Below are 20,109 nucleotides of genomic sequence, written 5' to 3'. Positions count from 1 at the left end.
TATATATAAATAGATATGCCACCTTCCGTATGCGTGGAAAGGTGTATTTCACATTTCAAAGTTAGAATAGTTGTATTTTTTATGTGATATAAAAGATTTGGGTGGTACAAATGTAAAAGGTAGAGTTAAGCTGTTAGATATGTAAATGTATAAGAATTGAGTGGTATGCATGCAAATGCTACATTAAAATATCACAGACTCAATCAAAGAAGAGAATATTGAGCCTATGCTCTCTATCCGCACTTAATCGTTCCTTATCTGAGCTAGCAAAGAAAATAGGCTCAAAGAGAAATTAGTGGAGGAAAAAACCTGCTCGCATCTCAGGTCAGGATCTGAAGATTCCCAGTAGAATAGAGCACCATCTTCAGTTAGAGCACTGCTATGAGTCATTCCAGCAGCAACCGAAACGACATGAAGCCGTTCCATCCGATGGAATTTAAGTGGTGCGGTACCAGATTTCTTCAAGCTCCTGGCAATAATAACACGTTTTGGGTTGACTTGTCGATGACCCCATGTGAATACCTTAAATTATACGAGAATCAAAGATCAGATTAAAACATGGGTAACTAAGCCCCTAATGTGATGATTGTGTCAAATATTTACCTCCCCTTCAGAACTTAGCACTACCGTATGATACTTCGCCGCTGATACTGCTTTGAAAGCTTTTCCTTTCAAGTACTCGACCATTCGAGGTGTGTAATTGGATGCTGAATTGGATGTGCCATAACCAAGCTGGCCTTCCTTGTTGCTTCCCCATGTGAAAACTTCACCGGATTCAGCAACAGCTACAGTATGTTTGTTGGCAGCAGCAACAGCAACTATTCGTACCCTAAGAAAGCTCACTCGTCGCGGGGTTGGTTGAGTATCAACTGAAGTGTAACCCAGCTGTCCCTCTGCAAAATGTAAAATAGAAAAAGAATGAATATATATCATATGCTAGATCTGCATTTGAATGATGCGCGTCATCCCCCGAAACTGCTGTACAAATTACAATAAAAATAGAATAATATAATCAAATTCCAATATTAAGAACAAGATCTTATAATAGGAATTAACAATTAAAAATTGAAGACCATGAAAGAAGCACAGTCGATTCAGACATCGTCCATAGAAAACAAATCATGTTGATTCAGATTTCGTAGATAGAAAACAAATTATGTTTCAATAGATCTTAAACAAACCAATATCACTCCCGACCAATCATATAATAAAGAAGAGAGAAAGTGCTAGAGTGTAATAACGGAAATATGAAAATATGTAGACATACATATATACATACACATGCATGCATATGTATATATATATATATATATATATATTTGTGTGTGCCTCTCTCTTAAAAAACCGCATCTCTACACTGGAATTAAAAATAGTTTCACTCTCACACCTCAGTTCATTCAAGCTAAAGGGAGCGTGAGAGATTGGGAGAGTGGAGTAAAGGAAGTAGAGAAAGGAGAAAAAAGAAGAAGAAGCCATAGCTGAGGGAGAAGAAGAAGAGGAGAGAAGTAGAGGAGGCGAGCTGCTTGCCTAATCATTTCCCTCCATTGTGTGCAATCGAATCGAAGGGAAAGAAGGGCTCGCGAGATCCCTTTTGTGCGGCCTGCAGACGAGGAAGGATAGAGCTTGAGCGGCCCATAGAAGCTTGGCCGAGAGCTCAGAGAGGATGGAAAGGCCCCGGGGATCATTCGACATGTTATGAAAGGATTGACCAAACCCTTACTACTCAGTTTGAAGATAATAGGGCAAGGCCAACATTTAAAAAAGTAAATATTATTATTTTTTTCAAATTATCAATTGTAATTGATTAATTAAATTATGAAATGTAAATATTAATTAATTTCATTAATTCTCAAAAAAACTTAATGTTGATTCTTACAATTTTAGGATTTAAACGACGAAGGTAAGACAAAAAAAAAGGAGATGAAAACTTCAAGTATAATACTTGATTTCAATAATGAATTATTATTTTTCTTACTAATTCAAGTTAAAATGGAAATTAAAAATCTTAAATTTAAAACTCAATTATAATTAAGTTGATATCAAGGAGGCTTGCAACAAGGAAAACTTGTTAGAAGCTTTAAGTAAAATTTAATTGAATATTCCTACAAGTATATACATATATGTTTATATGGGAAAGCCAATTAAGTTGATGACTTTATTAGACAAAAGGTAATAGAAAATTTTAATATCCTAACTATGATAGAATTCTTGTGAAAAATAAAAAATAAAATAAAACTGATAGAGGCTAATAAAGGTTAACTTGCTATAGGTTCATAAAAAGAATTAAATTGATCTCAGGAAAATGATAGCAGACGATATTTCTGTGGTTGGTTATATGTTCTTATTTTACCATAGTTCTATTACATGTTTTTACTATTTCCCAGCTTTTACTTTTAAAATGTAAAAGTTCAAGTTTCATTTTAAATGTTAAATACAAGATAAAAAAATACATAAAATATAATATATGCATGCATATGGGAGTCTCCCTTAGATGGTACTAGTAGATGAATGCATCGCACCTGCGCAAGAAATGAAAATAAAAAATAGAAATGAAAATGAATTGCCTACCTTATGGTGGTTGGAAAAGGTTAAATGTATATTTTTTTTAACAAATATATGTTTAGACTGTGACTCTCAAATTTTGAAAAGTGTAATCCAAATTAACGAAAGAAAATAAAATTGTTTAATTTACTCCTCTTTTTAACTGCACAGTCTTTTTCTATACAACAATTTTGCAAAATATTTTAAAATAAAAATTATTGTACTTTAAAAACATTTACCCACCAAGTAATTTTAACTCAAACCATAGTTGCTAATATTTTTACAGAAAAATCAATTGTAAAGTAGATGAACTCTAAGAAGTACGTGTACATACATATATATACATACATACATATACACACACAATATTTGTGTGTGTGTGTGTCTCTCTTAAAAAACCGCATCTCTACATTGAAATTAAAAATAGTTTGACTCTCTCACACCTCAGTTCATTCAAGCTAAAGGAAGCATGAGAGATCGGGAGAGTGGAGTAAAGGAAGTAGAGAAAGGAGAAGAAAGAAGAAGAAGCCATAGTTGAGGGAGAAGAAGAAGAGGAGTGAGCTAGAGGAGGCGAGCCGCTTACCTAATCATTTCCCTCCATTGTGTGCAATCGAACCGAAGGGGAAGAAGGGCTCGCAAGATCCCTTTTGTGGCAGTCTGCAAACGAGGAAGGAGAGAGCTTGAGCGGCCAATAGAAGCTTGGCCGAGAGCTCGGAGAGGATGGAAAGGCTCTGGGGATCATTCGACATGTTACGAAGGGATTGATCAAACCTTTACTACTCAGTTCAAAGATAATAGGGCAAGACCGACATTTAAAAAAGTAAATATTAATTTCTTTTTCAAATTTTCAATTGTAATTGATTAATTAAATTACAAAATGTAAATGTTAATTAATTTCATTAATGCTCAGAAAAAACTTAATGTTGATTCTTACAATTTTAGGATTTAAACGACGAAGCAAAGACAGAAAAAGGAGATGAAAACTTCAAGTATAATACTTGATTTCAATAATGAATTATTATTTTTCTAATTAATTCAAGTTAAAATGGAAATTAAAAATCTTAAATTTAAAACTCAATTATAATTAAGTTGATATCAAGGAGTTTTGCAACAAGGAAAAATTGTTAGAAGCTTTAACATAAAATTTAATTGAATATTCCTACAAGTATATGCATATATGTTTATACGGGAAAGCCACTTAAGCTGGTGACTTTATTAGAGAAAATGTAATAGAAAATTTTAATATCCTAATTATGATAGAATTCTTGTGAAAAATAAAAAAATAAAATAAAACTAATAGAGACTAATAAAGGTTATCTTGTTATAGGTTCATAAAAAGAATTAAATTGATCTGAGAAAAAAAATTACATTGATCTGAGAGAAATGATAGCAGACGACATTTCTATGGTTGGTTATATGTTTTTATTTTACCATAGTTCTATTAATTTATGGATGGTTTTACTATTTCCCAGTTTTTACTTTTAAAATGTAAAAGTTCAAGTTTCATTTTAAATGTTCAATGCAAGATAAAAAAGTGAATAAAATATAATATATGCATGCATATGGGAGTCACCCCTAAATAGTACTAGTAGAAGAATGCATCGCACCTGTGCAAGAAATGAAAATAAAAATGGAAATGAAAATGAAAATGAAAATGAAAATGAATTGCCTACCTTTATGGTGGTTGGAAAATGTTAAATGTATATATATTTTTTTAACAATATATGTTTAGACTCTGACTCTTAAATTATGAAAAGAGAAATCCCAATTAATGAAAGAAAATAAAATTGTTTACTTTACTCCTCTTTTTTACTGCACAGTCTTCTTCTATACAACAATTTTACAAAATATTTTAAAATGAGAATTATTATAATTTAAAAACATTTACCCACCAAGTAATTTTAAATCAAACCATAGTTGCTAATATTTTTACAGGAAAATCAGTTGTAGAGTAGATAAACTCTAAGAAGTACGTGTACAGACATTGTGGAGCGCAAGCTGATAGGTATTATGATTCAGTTTTATTGCACGTTAAATATAAAAGTTTATATATGAAATAAGTATTATAAAAGTAAGTTTTATAAATTAACATGACTTTTTTTTTTTTTTTTGCTTTGGGGGATTTTATTTCATTATGAAATGAAATTGTTAGATAGGTTTCCTCCATCTAACCGTCAGTTTCCGCCTTGGTAGTTCCAAGCCCCCGGGCCGGGTAGTGATAGAGATTAGAAGAGAGAAGATAAGTAAGCTCAATTCTTGAAATAGATATTGCCTCTCCTAAAATGTCTCAAGTATCACACTTAATCCTTCAAGGATTAGTATCAAGAATGTAGAAATATTGGAGTAGAGCAGAATACGTTATTGATAGAAAGAAGGGTATATAAACTCTATTACAAGGGACACTCATAAGGAAAGAAATAAAAACATAAGAAAGAAAAAGAGGAAAGTAAATAAAAGCAAATAAAAATCAAATAATACAATAATCCACATATTCATAGTGGATAGAGATAGTCGTTACTATTTTAATATTCTAATACTTCCTCTAAAGTTGAAACATAAATTTCAATCATGTTCAACTTGGATTTGAAAACATCAATGTTCAACTTGAATTTGAAAACATCAAACAGTGATCGAGGAAGGTTCTTTGTGAGGATGTCCACTAGCTAAGTACTGGAAGTCACAAAAGAAATACAAATTTTCTCGGACATAAGTTTTTCCTTGATGAAGTGTCTATCAATCTACACATGTTTGGTATGATCATGCTAGATCGAGTTGTGGGTAATGTTAATAGCGACATTATTATCACAGAACAACTACAGAGGGCCGGAGGTTGGCATACGTAATTTCCAAAGCATGATACGTAACCAGAGAGCTTCACAGATCCCCAAAGACATGGATTGGAATTCAGCTTTAGCACTGTTCCGGGCAACCACCAACTGCTTTTTTCTTTTCCACATGACAATTTTCCCACACAAATGAACGATACCCAGAGGTAGACTGTCGATCATGAACTGATCCGGCCTAATCAGCATCTGTATAAACAACAACAAAATGAGAGATGTGGCGTAAGAAAAACAAACATGAGCCTGGTATGCCTTTTAAACAGTAGAGAATCTGGTGGACAATGTAGAAATTGTACTCATAGGGGTCATGCATGAATTAACTTACTATACCAACTGCGTGGCATATGTTAGGGCGTGTATGAGCGAGGTAGATGAGTTTCCCCACAAGATGTTGGCAAGTAATTTTTCATTGGAATTTCATTGGGACAACCACCAGTTTGCATAGAATCAAATTATTCTCTATTAACAGATCAATCACATTTGTGCTGATACAATTAAATGTATCGAGTTGACCGAGCAACTTCTATGCCAAAGAAGCATCGGAGGGAACTAAAGTCCTTCATTTCAAAGGATGCAACTAGAATGCCTTTTAAAAACTTCAATGTCGGTGGATCATTTTCTGTGAGCACAATATCGTCAGCATAGACGATAAGAATAACAATCTGATCATTAAATAAATGTCGAAAGAAGAGAGTGTGATCCGATTGAGCTTGAGTAAAACCATGACCCACTATAACTTTTATGAACTTGTCAAATAAAACTCGTAGGGATTGCTTAGTCCATAGAGGGATTTTTGCAACTGACATAATTGCCCTTGGGAGGTAGTAGAGTCAAAGCTGGCAGGGAAGGACATGTACACCACCTCTGTAAGATATTCAGTCGGGAATGCATTCTTGACATCGAGCTAGAATAAGGGCAATCCAGATTCACCGCAAGGGATAACATGACCTAAATGGTGTTTAACTTGGCCACCATAGCAGATGTCTCCTCATAGTAAACTCCTAGGTCTGAGTATTCTTTGGTGATCGACTGTGCCTTGTTGCGTTCAAAAGATCAAACTGAGTTGAACTTGATGCTAAAAATCCATTGGCATCCCACTGCTTTTTTGCCCTGAGAATATTTACGACATCCCATGTATGGTTCCGCCGAAGGGCATTCATCTCCTTCATTAATGCAGCTTTCCAGGTCGGATCTGCTAGTTCAGCCTCATAAGTAGTTGGAATTTTATGATCCATCGGGGCAGTGGCAAATGCTCTATAGGTCAGTGATAAACTGTGAAAAAAGACATTATGTCATGGAATAGAGAGAGCATGCCTGATTGGATACCTTACTCGAACTTGATGCTAAAAATCCATCGGCATCCCACTGCTTTTTTGCCCTGAGAATATCAACTACATCCCATGTATGGTTCCGCCGAAGGGCATTCATCTCCTTCATTACTGCAGCTTTCCAGGTCGGATCTGCTAGCTCAACCTCATAAGTAGTTGGAATTTGATGATCCATCAAGGTAGTAGCAAATGCTTTATAGGTCGGTGATAAACTGTGAAAAGAGACATTATGTCATGGAGTAGAAAGAGCATGTCTGATTGCGTACCTTACTCGAGGAACTCACCTCCTCATTTGGAGTAGTAATATTGGGAATGTCACTATGAGTGGATTCAAGGTCCGATAAGGAGGTAGCGAGCTCCAGAGTAGGGGCATCGGGACGGGTGCGCCGAGTAGAGACACGAAGAGTGGGAGGAGGTGGTGGAAGAACAGGAACTGGGGATTCCTCGATGGCAGATACAATGGGGGGAACATCCATAGGAGTAGGAAAAAAAATAGTATCCAAGAACTCTAGCTCCCCCTCACTTGAGGTCGAGTTAGAAAAATAGGAAAAATTTTCAAAAAAAGAGAGATCAACACTCAATAGATTTTATTTATGATAGAATCAAGGCACTGATACTCTTTTTGAGTGGCAGAGTACTCCTGGAAGACACATTTTATGAATCTGAGATCAAGTTTATTCCGAGTAGTGACAGTGTCCTGCACAAAGGTCGTGCACCCAAATATTTTGGGATCTAAAGTGGAAAAAACACAATTGGCAAGAAAGCATGACATCAAGACGATTAAAGGGATTCGGAAGTTGTGAATTTTAGAGGGGGCTCAATTTATGAGATAGGTGAGCATCATTCTAAATATTATTTGGGACATTAGTTTAAAACATAATGGAGCGAGCAGCATCAGGGAGTTATCGGTTTTTCCTCTCAGCTACCTCATTTTGTTGACGAGTATCCGCACACGAGCTATGGTGAAGGATGCCCTTACAAAAAATTCACCTAAAATAGAGTTAAAAAGCTTTTAATCATTGTCGGTCTAAAGAACCTGAATTGAAGTTTTGAATTGGGTCCAAATGAATATGTAGTTCTGGAAGGTAACAAGTTTATTTGTCTTTTAAAATATAGACTCGCATCATCCGAGTGTGGTCATCGATCAAAGTAAATAATCACCATTTATTGGTGTAGCTGGTAGTGTGATAGGATCCCCAACCATCACAGTGAATGAGTGAAAAACGAGCGAAATGTGTGTAAGTGTGGGGTGAGTAATGAACCCGGAAATGTTTGAATAACTGACACATCTCACAATTGAAACTATAAAGACTTTTATTAGAAAACATCAATGGATACAAATATTTTAAATATTGAAAACTAAGATGACCCAAACGACAATGCAACAATATATAATAAGACATTCAGTGAATCAGGATAAACTACAACTATTGAGTGGTATGTCCTCGTTTTCTATGTTTTTCTCTTAGAAATAGTAGAGTCTAGGCCCCTGACCACCCTCTCAGCAGTTTCAATTATCTTTCCCAAACGACAATCCTGAAAGACACTAACACCATGTAGAAATGAGCAACGCAATTAATATCATATGTCAACTTATTGACAGATAAAAGATTACACTTCAACGGCGGTACATATAACACATATTTCAGAGTTAGATCGGTCGTTAGAATAACATACCATTTACAAGCAATGGAACTATGAGAGCCATCCGCAATTCTGATCGTATCTTTTTTAGAACATGGATAATATGTCGAGAAAGCTTGCAAGCATCCAATCATATAATTCGTGGTACCTGAATCATTGATCCACAAACTAGAGAAAGTAAAAAACGTGAGTGTCATAGGAAGAGTACATTGACGGGTTGGTAAGATCGATCGGTCAACAGATAACTGATTGGATCCAAGTAGCTTAATTAAGTGCTCCATCCAACTTTTCAGAGAGTCGAAGGCTTCCAGAATGGTATGGGCAGGAGCTGGTTAAACCTTGATAGAATCTGATGTCGTAGTGAGACCCTTGACAGCAACACATTTGGTAGACGATTTGTATGTCGGTTTTCCATGGAGCTTCCAAAACTTGTCACAAGTGTGGTTGGGTTTGTGACAGTAATCATAAGTGAGATGACTTGCTTGAGGCAACATGGAAGAAGGTTGAGCACTATTAGAGACCAAGGCGGACGATTCAATTGAAGAAGTGGAAATGTTGAGCATGACAAGTCTCTTGTTCACTTTGCGGCGAATCTCGGTGAAAGCAGCGTGAGCAGAAGGAAGATGATCTCGACCAAGAATAAGGCCATGGATTTCGTCAGGGTCTTTGTTGAGGCCTGTAAGAAATTGGAACATGTAATCCTTTTGTAGAATTTTCTGGAAAAGAGAAAGTTCGACTGGAGAGTCCTCAATTGTAGTCGTTGTACAGGTCGCACTCCATCCATATTGCAACTAGGCCATTGTAGTATTAGGTCACCGTTCTTGATCTCTTTTTTGCCTCTCGGATTTTCTTAAACGCCTCATAGAGTTAGCTGGAATTTAGTACATTCTATATATCATGAACTGTCGTCTAGAGGGCACTAGCAGAAGGGAGGAACATGTATGAACGACCAATTGACACTTCCATGGAGTTGATCAGCCACGACACATGACTATGGAATTCTCTATTTCCTAAGCTCCATATGTGGGTCAGTCTTTGGAGGTTCACGGAGAATACCTGTTAGATGATTGAATTTCCCGAGTCCTTTGATAAAAAAATACACCACTTGGGACCATTGGAGAAAGTTATTGTTGTTAAGCTTATAAGTTTAGATCAAGAAGTTCATGTTGATTTTTTTGGTTCAACAGTCTGTATAGGAACGGAGATTAGAGTCGAACCTCTAGTGGACTCTAGAACAATTTATGAGGATGGCTCGACGTTGGAGGAGTCCACCATGATTCCGACCGAGCCAAAGAAGATGTGGTTGGGATTCTGAGACATCGTCGGATTTCAGTTGCTAGGATGATCGGCGGAAAAATCTGCACCTGCAGGGAGGAGGCCAGCGGTTGCTAAGGAGGTCGACAACTATAGGAGACAACAGGGAAGGGTTCACAACTGCAGGAAACTCCAGGGAAGGGTTGGTAGTTGTAGAGTCCAGTCGGAAAGGACGACGACTACGAGTCCCTACGAAAGACCCTGCAGGGAAGGCCTGCGGCGACTGAAGGGAAGGTCAGCGTTGGCTGGGATCTAGGGTTAGAACCCAACTCTAATATCATGTTGAAATATTTGAGTAGAGCAACTTATCTTATTGATAGAAAGAGGGGTATATAAACCCTATTATAAGGGACACTCATAAAGAAAGAAATAAAAGCAAAATAAAAGGAAATAAGAAAGCAAATAAAAGCAAGTAAAAGCAAATAAAACAACAATATGCTTATTAATAATGGCTAGGGATGGTCGTTATTATTCTAATATTCTAATAAAATTAAATAAATTACACATCCTAAACATTCCATGACTCAAGCACTAGTCGAAGCAGATTGATTCAATACAGATTGTTAGTACGGCTTTTAGAAGATGTGGTTGCAAACAAGGTTAACTTTGGATTTGAAAAATATCATGCTCATTGGTGAAATAAATATGTTCACCATGACTCGTGGATTACTTAATAGAAAGGAGAAAATTTATGCCTTGATTTACTATATGAATATTAAATTCAAAATTTATCAATGAGTAACCAAACCACATATAACCATTAAAAAAGTGGATTTACATACACGCCGCACATTTCTTATGTATTTACATATCTAACACCTAAAGTTTGATAATTATATAATATTCAACATTTAAGTTCAATCAAAAATATCATTAATAGTAATGTTTTAAAAAAATGAAATAAATATTTTCACACATGTTTTGACTTGATGGAGACGTTAAAGAATTATATAAGTTGAAAGTTTAGGAGCTATATATGTAAATACATATGACTTGTGAGGTATATAGATGAATACCACATTCAAAAATAGGAATAAGTTGAGCATGGAACACTAGAGTACATTGATGCAAATTGTACCGACTACAACATAAGCCAGCATGCCATGGGCCTCATGGTTATGCAAATTTAAGCGCAAAGATGCCTCACATAATTGCACATACCTCTATTAGATCCCCAAGTGAAAACTTCCCCACTTTCAGTTGCAACAACTGTATGATGTTTTGCTGCAGCGACAGCCTTTACTCGACGAGACCCCAACCCTGACGCCACCATGCGGGGAGTAATAACAGCAGCTTGTCCGCTGGAGACAAAAAGCAAGTTAGAATAACAAACTTCAAGGAGACATATACGAAACAGATTTTAAGAAAGAGAAGAGAGAAATTGGTAGAAGAAAATCAAACTTTCTACCATCTCGTAGCTTGTAAAAATTGAAATAATGCATAGAAACCCACACTCTAATGAAAACTGTAAAGGGTGCTGATCATTATGGAAATGGAATCACTTTGACCACAATAAAAACAAAACAAAAACTGCCACGCCTAATATTAATAACCAAACTATCCGCACATCGAGATCATTTGTTCTCATTTAACTATTAAATCATGTCGACCGTGGACAATTTTCCATTTACAAGAAATCTCTCTAGGTATCGTCTTACATACTCACCCATTGCCTAAGATTTAGATCTGTGAAACTAATTAGAAATGTCAGGAATACATTAATAAAATTTTTCTAAATAATAGAATAACGACTTGGGACATTTCTTTAAAAAATTAATGCCTTGTGGAAGTCAATGTCAATGCAAGTTAACTTCTTGTCCAACAATTATGGCAAGTCACCAGATATATATACATATAAATAAAAATAAAAACATAAAGTATAAATAAAAATATAAATATAAAAAGTCATTCTGCCATAGCAAGCAGCCCCACCGGGACGAGATTATACAGTAAGAGAAATGGTCCTGATAAAGAAGATCATCCATGGCTTTCATCGCTAAATAATAATCCTCAAAGAACTAATGTAGAAGAAAATGATCTTAAAGACGAAAAGTATTTTCTGAGAATAATCATTTAAAAGATTATTCGAAACATCTGAATGTATTTAAAAGCTTTTCGGTATTATGAACGAGATCATACAGGATCCCTCCTTATTGTATGGTCTTCCCTATTATAAATCCTTTGATCATTGATTCTCTTCCATGGGATAAATAAGGAAAATGCAACCCATTATAAAATAAAGCTTTACCAAAGGTTTCTTAGAAATTCACATTGAGAATTGCTTTAGATCAAGAACGCGACAAACTTATGGTTTGTCTTAAATATGAAAATCTAAGAGACAAAATTTAGAACAAGAATCAGCAATTGGTCCCATTCAATCACCTGTAAAATAAGATAACAGAACAATAAAAACACATCATATTGATAGGTGATGCAATATCAGAAAGTCGATGAAACTAGAATTTTAGTTGAGTAAGAAGTAAGCATAAATGAAATCAATCACTAAAGAACTGAAAATCCATAGACAAAAATGTGGTATGCATGGAAAAATTAGTAACCTGTGAACATCAAAATCTGGGTGTCCAAGCCTACCGCCCCTACCAAATCCCCAAGTATAAAGCTCCCCACTTGAACCGACGGCAATACTATGAAACTTCGAAGCAGCAATTATCTTAATATAGGAATCATGAAGTGCGTCTACTTTTCCTGGGAGTTTCTGAATGTGAGCATTGCCAGTTCCAAGCTGATAGTTTGTCCCACTTCCCCAGCTATAGACTTCAGTTGCAACTGCAAGGACAAAAAAACAATTAAAATTTCACTAGAAATTTATTGAAGCAATTTCGAAAATCAGAAGAAAAACATTAGAACCAACGAATACAAAGTGGTGGAAATCTGCGGGTGACTTAGGGTCTATTTGGGTAGCTGCATCTTTTTATAAAAGTAATTGTAAAGCTGTGGTTGTAAAAACTACTTAAAAAACTATGGTGGGAATTATAAATATTTATTTTTTAAAAGAAGTGAGACAACAGTTTTCTTGCGGCCGCCATAATTGACCAGATTTGGTTGCAAAAAAACATCTCCCCACCACCAAAATTTTTAGAAAGTAGCTAGAAAATAGTTCCCTTAACTAAATTGTGGTGGTGATCTGAAATGCAAAACAGACAAAAAACTGTCCCAGCAGACCCTTAAAAGGGATGAGGCATTTGCAATTAAATTCAAAACATTCCCACATGCAAATATTAAATGCTCATCAAGTAGGTAAGAAATATATGAAATTAATCATATGGAATAACAAAACTTGTCTTTACTAATTTAAGCCATAACTCTTAAGACAATATGCAAAAACTAATTGTGGAATTTCAAACAAAATTTCAGAATGAACGACCTGAGCCAAGATTATTGCCAACAACTTGAGAAACAGGCCCTGAGAGAAGGTCAACTGGGGTACGGCATTTAGAATCCTCTGCTGTGGGAGATGCACCAGCCTGTATAAGAACACTTGCAACAGCAAGATGGCCAAAATGGAGTGCCCTGTGCAGGCTGCTCCATCCTGACTCTCCATCCTGAAAATGCAATATCAGAAGATAGAATATTAATGATTGGAGTTGCAGGCGATTAACTTTTACTAGCAATTTATATAGGAAAAGTATTTATAATACGCAATATGAAACCAGGTTTATTTGTGGGAAGCATCTACCCAACTTAATAAAAGAGTCATATGTTTTGTGCTAGTTGATAAATCACCTGGGGAAAGGAAACTGCCGCGCTTACACAAAACCGCTCATCTAAAAAAAAATGGCTTCCCAAGCCTTAAGAGCAATGCTTCCTTCTTACTCTTCAGAGTAAAACATAACACTTATATAGCCTAACTTGCGATAATAAGAAAATACTATCGTTGTTGTTGAATTATAAGCATTAACTTGAAGAAATAAGAACTAGTATGACAAATCATTTGCTTTTCTTGAACTCCTTGGAAGCTATGCCTATGTATACCTTGAGAGGCTATTTGAGATTCTTCGGTATTTTATTTTTAATTTTTATTTTATCTAGTTAATGTTTTGATTTGAAACAAAACATAATTGATATGTTAAAATAAAACACACTCTATTTTTTTTTTCTCACTGACGGCCTGCAGGTGGTGATGATAGTTGTATTTAAAACACTCAGAATACCTACAATGGAGGGTTTATAAAAATAAGTCGATTTATTTAGAAAATATAAGATAAAAAAATATGAAAAATGCAATAAACAACTTATTTTAAAATAATAAAAAACATGAATAAAAATAAAAATGCCCAAACAGGCCCTTAGCAAATCTAGATATCTGATTTTTAGTTAAAATATCTCAAAAAAGAGAAAAATGCTCATATATAGTTCAGCAAAGATAATAATGAGGTTCTCAGCAAACAAATGAATACCACATGCACACACAAAGAAAAGATAACCCGGATAATAATCTATTACTGCTGCCAAAACTTCTAGTCGTCTTTTAAAATAAATTGTTACACAATTTCAATAATGATACCTCAATATGCTACCAAGAAAAAAATCCAAACATGAATAGTAAAAAAAAAACAGATGAGAAATTACTAAATCAATATCATAGATAACAGACCCTTGCATCAGGATCAGCTCCTGCAGCCAGTAACCTCTTAACTATGGGTACATGATTCCTCCATATGGCAATGTGAAGAGGAGTAACTCCCGAAGCATTCCGCAAATCCACATTTCCACCATTCTTCTTTAGTGCTAACAGAGCTGCATCCACCTCAGCCACAGAACCATGCCTTGATGCCAACCACAAATCTTTCAGGGAAATGCTTGAAGAGAACCTGCGAGAAGGGGCATATTTGATGTGGCTTGAAGGCGATTCCAAACCCTCCATTAGTACACAGATTGGAGTAATACTTTTCCAATAACACAACCTTTCCACAGCTAAAATATTCTTAAGTTTCAGCAATACTTTGTTCACATTTGCACTTTTAGCTCAAATAGCCTGCTCGATGACATTACTCTTGTTTGTCATCCCTTGGAACATGAATTTGTTACTTCTCAGCTTAGGTTCCACCCTGAGTGTAATATATCAAGATGCAGAGCTCCACTTAACTAAATTTCTAGACAACAAAAGTTAACCTGAGGTTAAAGCTATAAAATCACTCCTTTCCCGGAATAATTAATATCCATCATCAAAGGCGATAACCCCAAGATTCCTTTGTAAATCTAGTCTAGTTTGCCTAAAGCATCCATTCCATATATCTGATGTACAAAAGAAACGACAAAAGAAAGGCTACTCCTGCCAAAAAAAAAAGGAAAAAAGATAAAAATTAATTCTACCTGAACAAAAAATTAAAGAAACATATTTTATAAAAGTGAAAACAAAAAATTACTAGACACTTTGGCATCTTACATTGTAAATAATAATTTGTTGTTGGCTCATGGTGGAATTTAAGTTTTAATGTATAAGATACAATTTGACATCAAGCAGATGAAGAATTATGTATCATCCTGAAATAATTGTCTTCAAACATCGGATCATACCACAAATGATTGCAAATATAAACATCAGATCATCTTAAGAAGAACAATGTCAAAATCATCAACTTCTAGCATCTGAAGCAATTACCTCATGCCAATATTATATCAACTTAGGTGCTCAATTCAACGATGATAAAGTGAAAGGATAAGGCTTCATTGCAAACCTCATCCAGCTTGGCAAATCAATTTAAACTGCCACATAATTCCTTTTTTTAAGTTTTAATTTCAAAGAACTTTGCAGATCTCAAAATAAGAGTTAATGTTGCAATTACAAAAAAATACTCCTAAGGCAGGTATCATGAACGTAACGGGCACATAACAACCTAATTTTTTTAGCTTATTAGAATTTTTTTTCCATGACTAATTTCACATCGAATATCACAAATCCCTCCAACCACAGCATCCAAAATAAAAAACCTAATTCCGTAATTAGAGACGAATAAAAATATAAAACCGATTAAATTTGTGATCAACATTACACAAGTTCAGAAAGCGAATCCTAGCACATTATCACGTAGAAATCAGATGAAAAAAAGCGCGGTAGTACAGAACTTCACCAACCCGATCTCGAATCGTTATGCCCACCTGAAGTTCATATAATGCCCCAATAATCTCCTCAACACGAGCACAAAAAAACCACAAAAACCACTAAAACCTAACTCATCTAACAACAATAATCGTCTCCATCATAAAACAACAAAAAACAAAGACATAAAAGAAAAAGAAGCGGCAAAAATAATCACCAAACCAAAAAAACCCAATTGCCATCCATCGCATCACCGTTACTCCAATCAAATCTCGAGGAAAACTCGGCAAACTAAACCTAGATTGCGGGGATGAGATTTTACATGGTTCGACGTGCAAAAAGAAACCCCATCTAAAGAAACAAACCTGAGATCTAATCCATCTTGATATTGAAATAAATATATGTAAATCAGCTCAAATCCATCTTAAATAGGCCAAGAGAAATAACGCATGGGTTCAATTGAAATCTTCCCACTTTCTATACTACCATTTCATTAACTCTTTGGAAGAAAAGGAAAGAAGCGAATCCGCGCAGAGCATATACCCTCGCCGAAGACTGATGAGTTACAGAAGCACCCCTCTCCGGCATTCGCTGCCGCTGCATAGATTTCCATTTCTATCCTTCAAGAGCTTCTCTAGCAAATACAGCTTCCGTCTGATCAGTCGGGTATTTTCGGAATATGTTGTATGCGCTGGCCTCGACTCCAAGACGGCACGAGTCGTCCTACTGGATTTCAAAATTATAAAAATAATATAGTGTTCATGATAATAAATTGTAAGTATATTTACCCAGCTACCACCCAATTCCAATATTCACATATCACACCTAAACTTCTTCGATATTTAGAGATGAGATAGTCGGCATGTAAAAATTGAAATTTAAGTGTTTGATATGTGAATACATAGTAATGGAGCAGTACATAAGTAAAAGCCCTTAAATTATATGAACTAATTTACAGTAATAGTATGTCTTATTAGTATTTCTAAAACTTATTCTACTATTTGTAACAGCACCATAATTTTTTTCTCTTGAGTTCTGTTTCAAACGACTTCTTCTTATATAATATAATATCACATACCTGGTCTAGAGAGTGTCTCTCTTTGAAACAAGATGATATATCTAAACATTGTGGAAGAAGGCAGCGAGCACAACAAGACTAATATCAAATATTCTTCATCATACTTAATTTGGATAGCTTTTAAATCAGAGATAATTTCCATATAGAAAGTTAATTAACTTATAAACGATGCACATTTTGTCATATTGTGAAAATGCAAACGCTACTTGAAGTGCAAGATCTTGGCCAAACTTTTCGTCATGCACGATTCTATAATTTCAGTCAAAACGCCGCAGCCGTCTTCTCCTTCAAAATATCCTATAGAATTTGGTTTGACGGATAATGATGACTTTGAGAAAGAGACTTTCAATATTTATGCTGTTTTTTCTCTAGTATCCATGATAAGGGCATCTTTTCAAACCCAAATAACGCATCTTCTAGATTCATCACTATGACAGCTCGCATCTTAGCACGCCAAAGCGAAAATATGGTGTTTCAATCTAAAAAAGGGATATTGTTCATCATTGTTGCCATCATCGAAATCAAAAGTTGGCCCCGTATCACTTGTTTATGACTTGATATCGAATCAATGTATGAAACGATGAAATAACCAAAAGAAGAACACAAATTCTGTGTGGTAAACTCAAGATGAAAAATACAACAAACAAATGAAGAGAGTTCACTAAGTCAGATGTAAATTTACAAGTGAATAATTTCCGCACATAAAAACAAATAGAAGAAAAGTGAGTTAGCTTATACAAAATAAATGAGATTTTTTTATGTCACAACTCTTTTCTTCATTCAACTATCCTTCAAATTTGTATTTATTTGAAAATATCCGTATGATATCTTCCTTGATACACATTTTTACAAGTAAATTTTTTTAAAGAAATTGGTTCATGTAAACGTTTCAATTTGACGTTTTGCCCAGTACCATTTCAAGATGTACATTCCTCAAGAATTGAGGAAGTCATAGTTCTGGAACAATAGGCCATGGAAAAAAGGACAAAAACATTGTAGACTTTTGAATGACTCAATAAAAATTGGATGATTTTACATGCATACCATTCAATTCCTGTGTATTTACATATCCAACACTTGAACTTTATATTATATATTATATATATATGTGTGTGTGTGTGTGTGTGTGACCTTATTTATACATAAAATTATGTATTTTGCTGTCTAAAATTGATAATAGTGGAATTTCTGATGTGATATAAAATATCTAAGTGATACTAATGTAAGAAGTAAAATTTAGATGTTATAAATGACCCATAAAATTATGATGTTAAGTATACTATTATTTATTTTTTTAATTTAGCAATTTATAGTATTGATATGTTATTAACAAATTTTTATCGTTCGATACAAATCTCGAGATTTTTTTTTTAGCAAGAAGTCTTCAAACTTAAATTAAAAATCAGTCAGAACTCTGACTTCAACAAACTTATAGTCAGACTGACTAATTTAATTAGACGGACCCAATGATACAAATATTGGTCAGATCTATGCCAAATCAAGCTCTAATCAAGTTATTAAACCACTTTTAGAAGCTTAGGGTGGTCAATTAGAAGAACAATTCGATTCCAAATCAGACAAGTTTATAGTTAAATCTATCATCTCAATGAGTCAAATCCAAAAAACCCAAGATCACTCGATTCTGACATCATTAAAAACACTTAAATATCCATAAAACATCTTCCAAATTGAGAGAATATATCTAAGTTGTCTGATAGAATGGTCCAAATTTTGTTCTTATTTGAAAGGGATGTCACTCCCAAACTCTATAAATATAGTCATGCCCCATTCATAAAAAGGGAACTAAAGAGCTAGTACTGGAGTTATAGCTAGACCAAAAGAGAAGAGAATGTGCTAATTTTCAGAATTGTTTGTAGTTGCCGACCACCGTTTGTTAGCCACCGTTGATCACCGTCGGCTGCCTCTACTCGTCACCATTGATGGACCACACATAGTGATGTATTCGCTTACAATAAAATCTCGTGTGGAATAACAAAGTTTGTTGACGAGCAGTGTCGTGTCATGAATTATGTGCAACAATACATCTCAAATATGATATAAAAACATAGCCTACATACGGTGTAATAATGTACTCCCAATATAGATCATGAATAATGTTGTATCAAGGATCCGTCGATAACTTTTTGTAATAACAACATACGATTGTTGTATTTAGAATATAGTGACTTTCTCTAGACTTTTGAAGCTGTCTTCCAATTACAACCTACATAGTCCATAACTCATACAACTCCTAACTTTAGCTTGTGTGGCCTACATACATTATCACAACTCGTCATTATTGTCTATGTGACCAACTATACCTTATATTGTTGATGGTACAACACATGCGACCCCCAACTCTGGCCTTTGTGGCCTGTGGACGTTATTACAACTCATCACTTCGGTCTGCGTGGTCCACAACTCATGCAACTCGCAATTCTAGCATTTGTGGAATATGAATTTTATCGCAGCTCACCACTATAATCTACGTGGTCAACAACTCATGCAACTTTCAACTATAGCTTCAATGGTCTACAAATGTTATAAAAACTCACTACTATGACATATATGACTAATTACAACTTATATGACTCACAACTCATACAACTCCCATCTTTAGCATTCACAACCTCAAAACGTTATTACAGCTCACAATTACAACCCATATGACTAACTACAGCCAACATGCTTCACAGCTCATATAGTTTTCAACTCTGAACTTTGCGGTCTACAAATGTTATTGTGGCTCAAAAGTTAATACACCAAATTAGTACTCTATGACCGCGAATCTTTTAACACACAATAATTATATTTATTTTGGGGGCATTTACATAGATGCCCCATAATTCTTATATATGTTTTACATATGCAATAGCTAAACTTTCCTATTTTCATGCATAATACTTAAATATTTAACATCACATAAAAATATTAGTCTTGCAAATTTTATAAAAATAAATATACATTTTCATACATATTTATGGCGCTAAAATATGAAGATCAAATTTAGACAGTAGTTATGTAAATTCACAAGGATTGTGTGATATATATACATGTGTAAATTTCCTTTATTCTTAATACTTTTATGTAAATTTTTTTTAAAACCTTAATTTCAAAACAGGGCCATCACATCACTAAAATCCAAACAGAACTAAACAAACCTCGTTATATATAAAGCAGTGAGAAGAGCTGGCCAAGAAAGCCATAAAGTGAACACAAGGCAGCTCGACCAACCACGTGCAGAAGCATCCAACATGCATTTAATATGCACCCCCCAAATTTTGCTCTTTATAACACCCC

General features: G+C 34.7%; 1 protein-coding gene across 3 annotated transcripts in view; it reads right to left on the bottom strand.

The window, feature by feature from the left end:
• The window catches only part of LOC110024230, a 19,726-nt gene extending 3,309 nt beyond the window's left edge, over positions 1 to 16,417 (bottom strand). For 2 of the 3 annotated variants that reach the window (XM_020724075.1, XM_020724077.1), the window contains exons 1-7: positions 16,097 to 16,229; positions 14,286 to 14,963; positions 13,056 to 13,233; positions 12,229 to 12,457; positions 10,832 to 10,971; positions 604 to 893; positions 310 to 522 (exon numbers count right to left, since the gene is read on the bottom strand). In XM_020724075.1, the coding sequence (XP_020579734.1) occupies positions 310 to 522; positions 604 to 893; positions 10,832 to 10,971; positions 12,229 to 12,457; positions 13,056 to 13,233; positions 14,286 to 14,555 (1,320 nt within the window). In that variant the 5' untranslated portion in view covers positions 14,556 to 14,963; positions 16,097 to 16,229. Of the gene's footprint in view, positions 1 to 309; positions 523 to 603; positions 894 to 10,831; positions 10,972 to 12,228; positions 12,458 to 13,055; positions 13,234 to 14,285; positions 14,964 to 16,096; positions 16,230 to 16,274 lie in introns of those variants that run through there. The other variant, XM_020724076.1, reaches the window with a different exon arrangement.
• Between the last annotated feature and the right edge of the window lie 3,692 nt (positions 16,418 to 20,109).

Source organism: Phalaenopsis equestris, unplaced genomic scaffold (genome assembly GCF_001263595.1).
Source record: "Phalaenopsis equestris unplaced genomic scaffold, ASM126359v1 Scaffold000251, whole genome shotgun sequence".
Classification (NCBI taxonomy): domain Eukaryota; kingdom Viridiplantae; phylum Streptophyta; class Magnoliopsida; order Asparagales; family Orchidaceae; genus Phalaenopsis; species Phalaenopsis equestris.
This window is presented reverse-complemented; position numbering and strand designations above follow the sequence as displayed.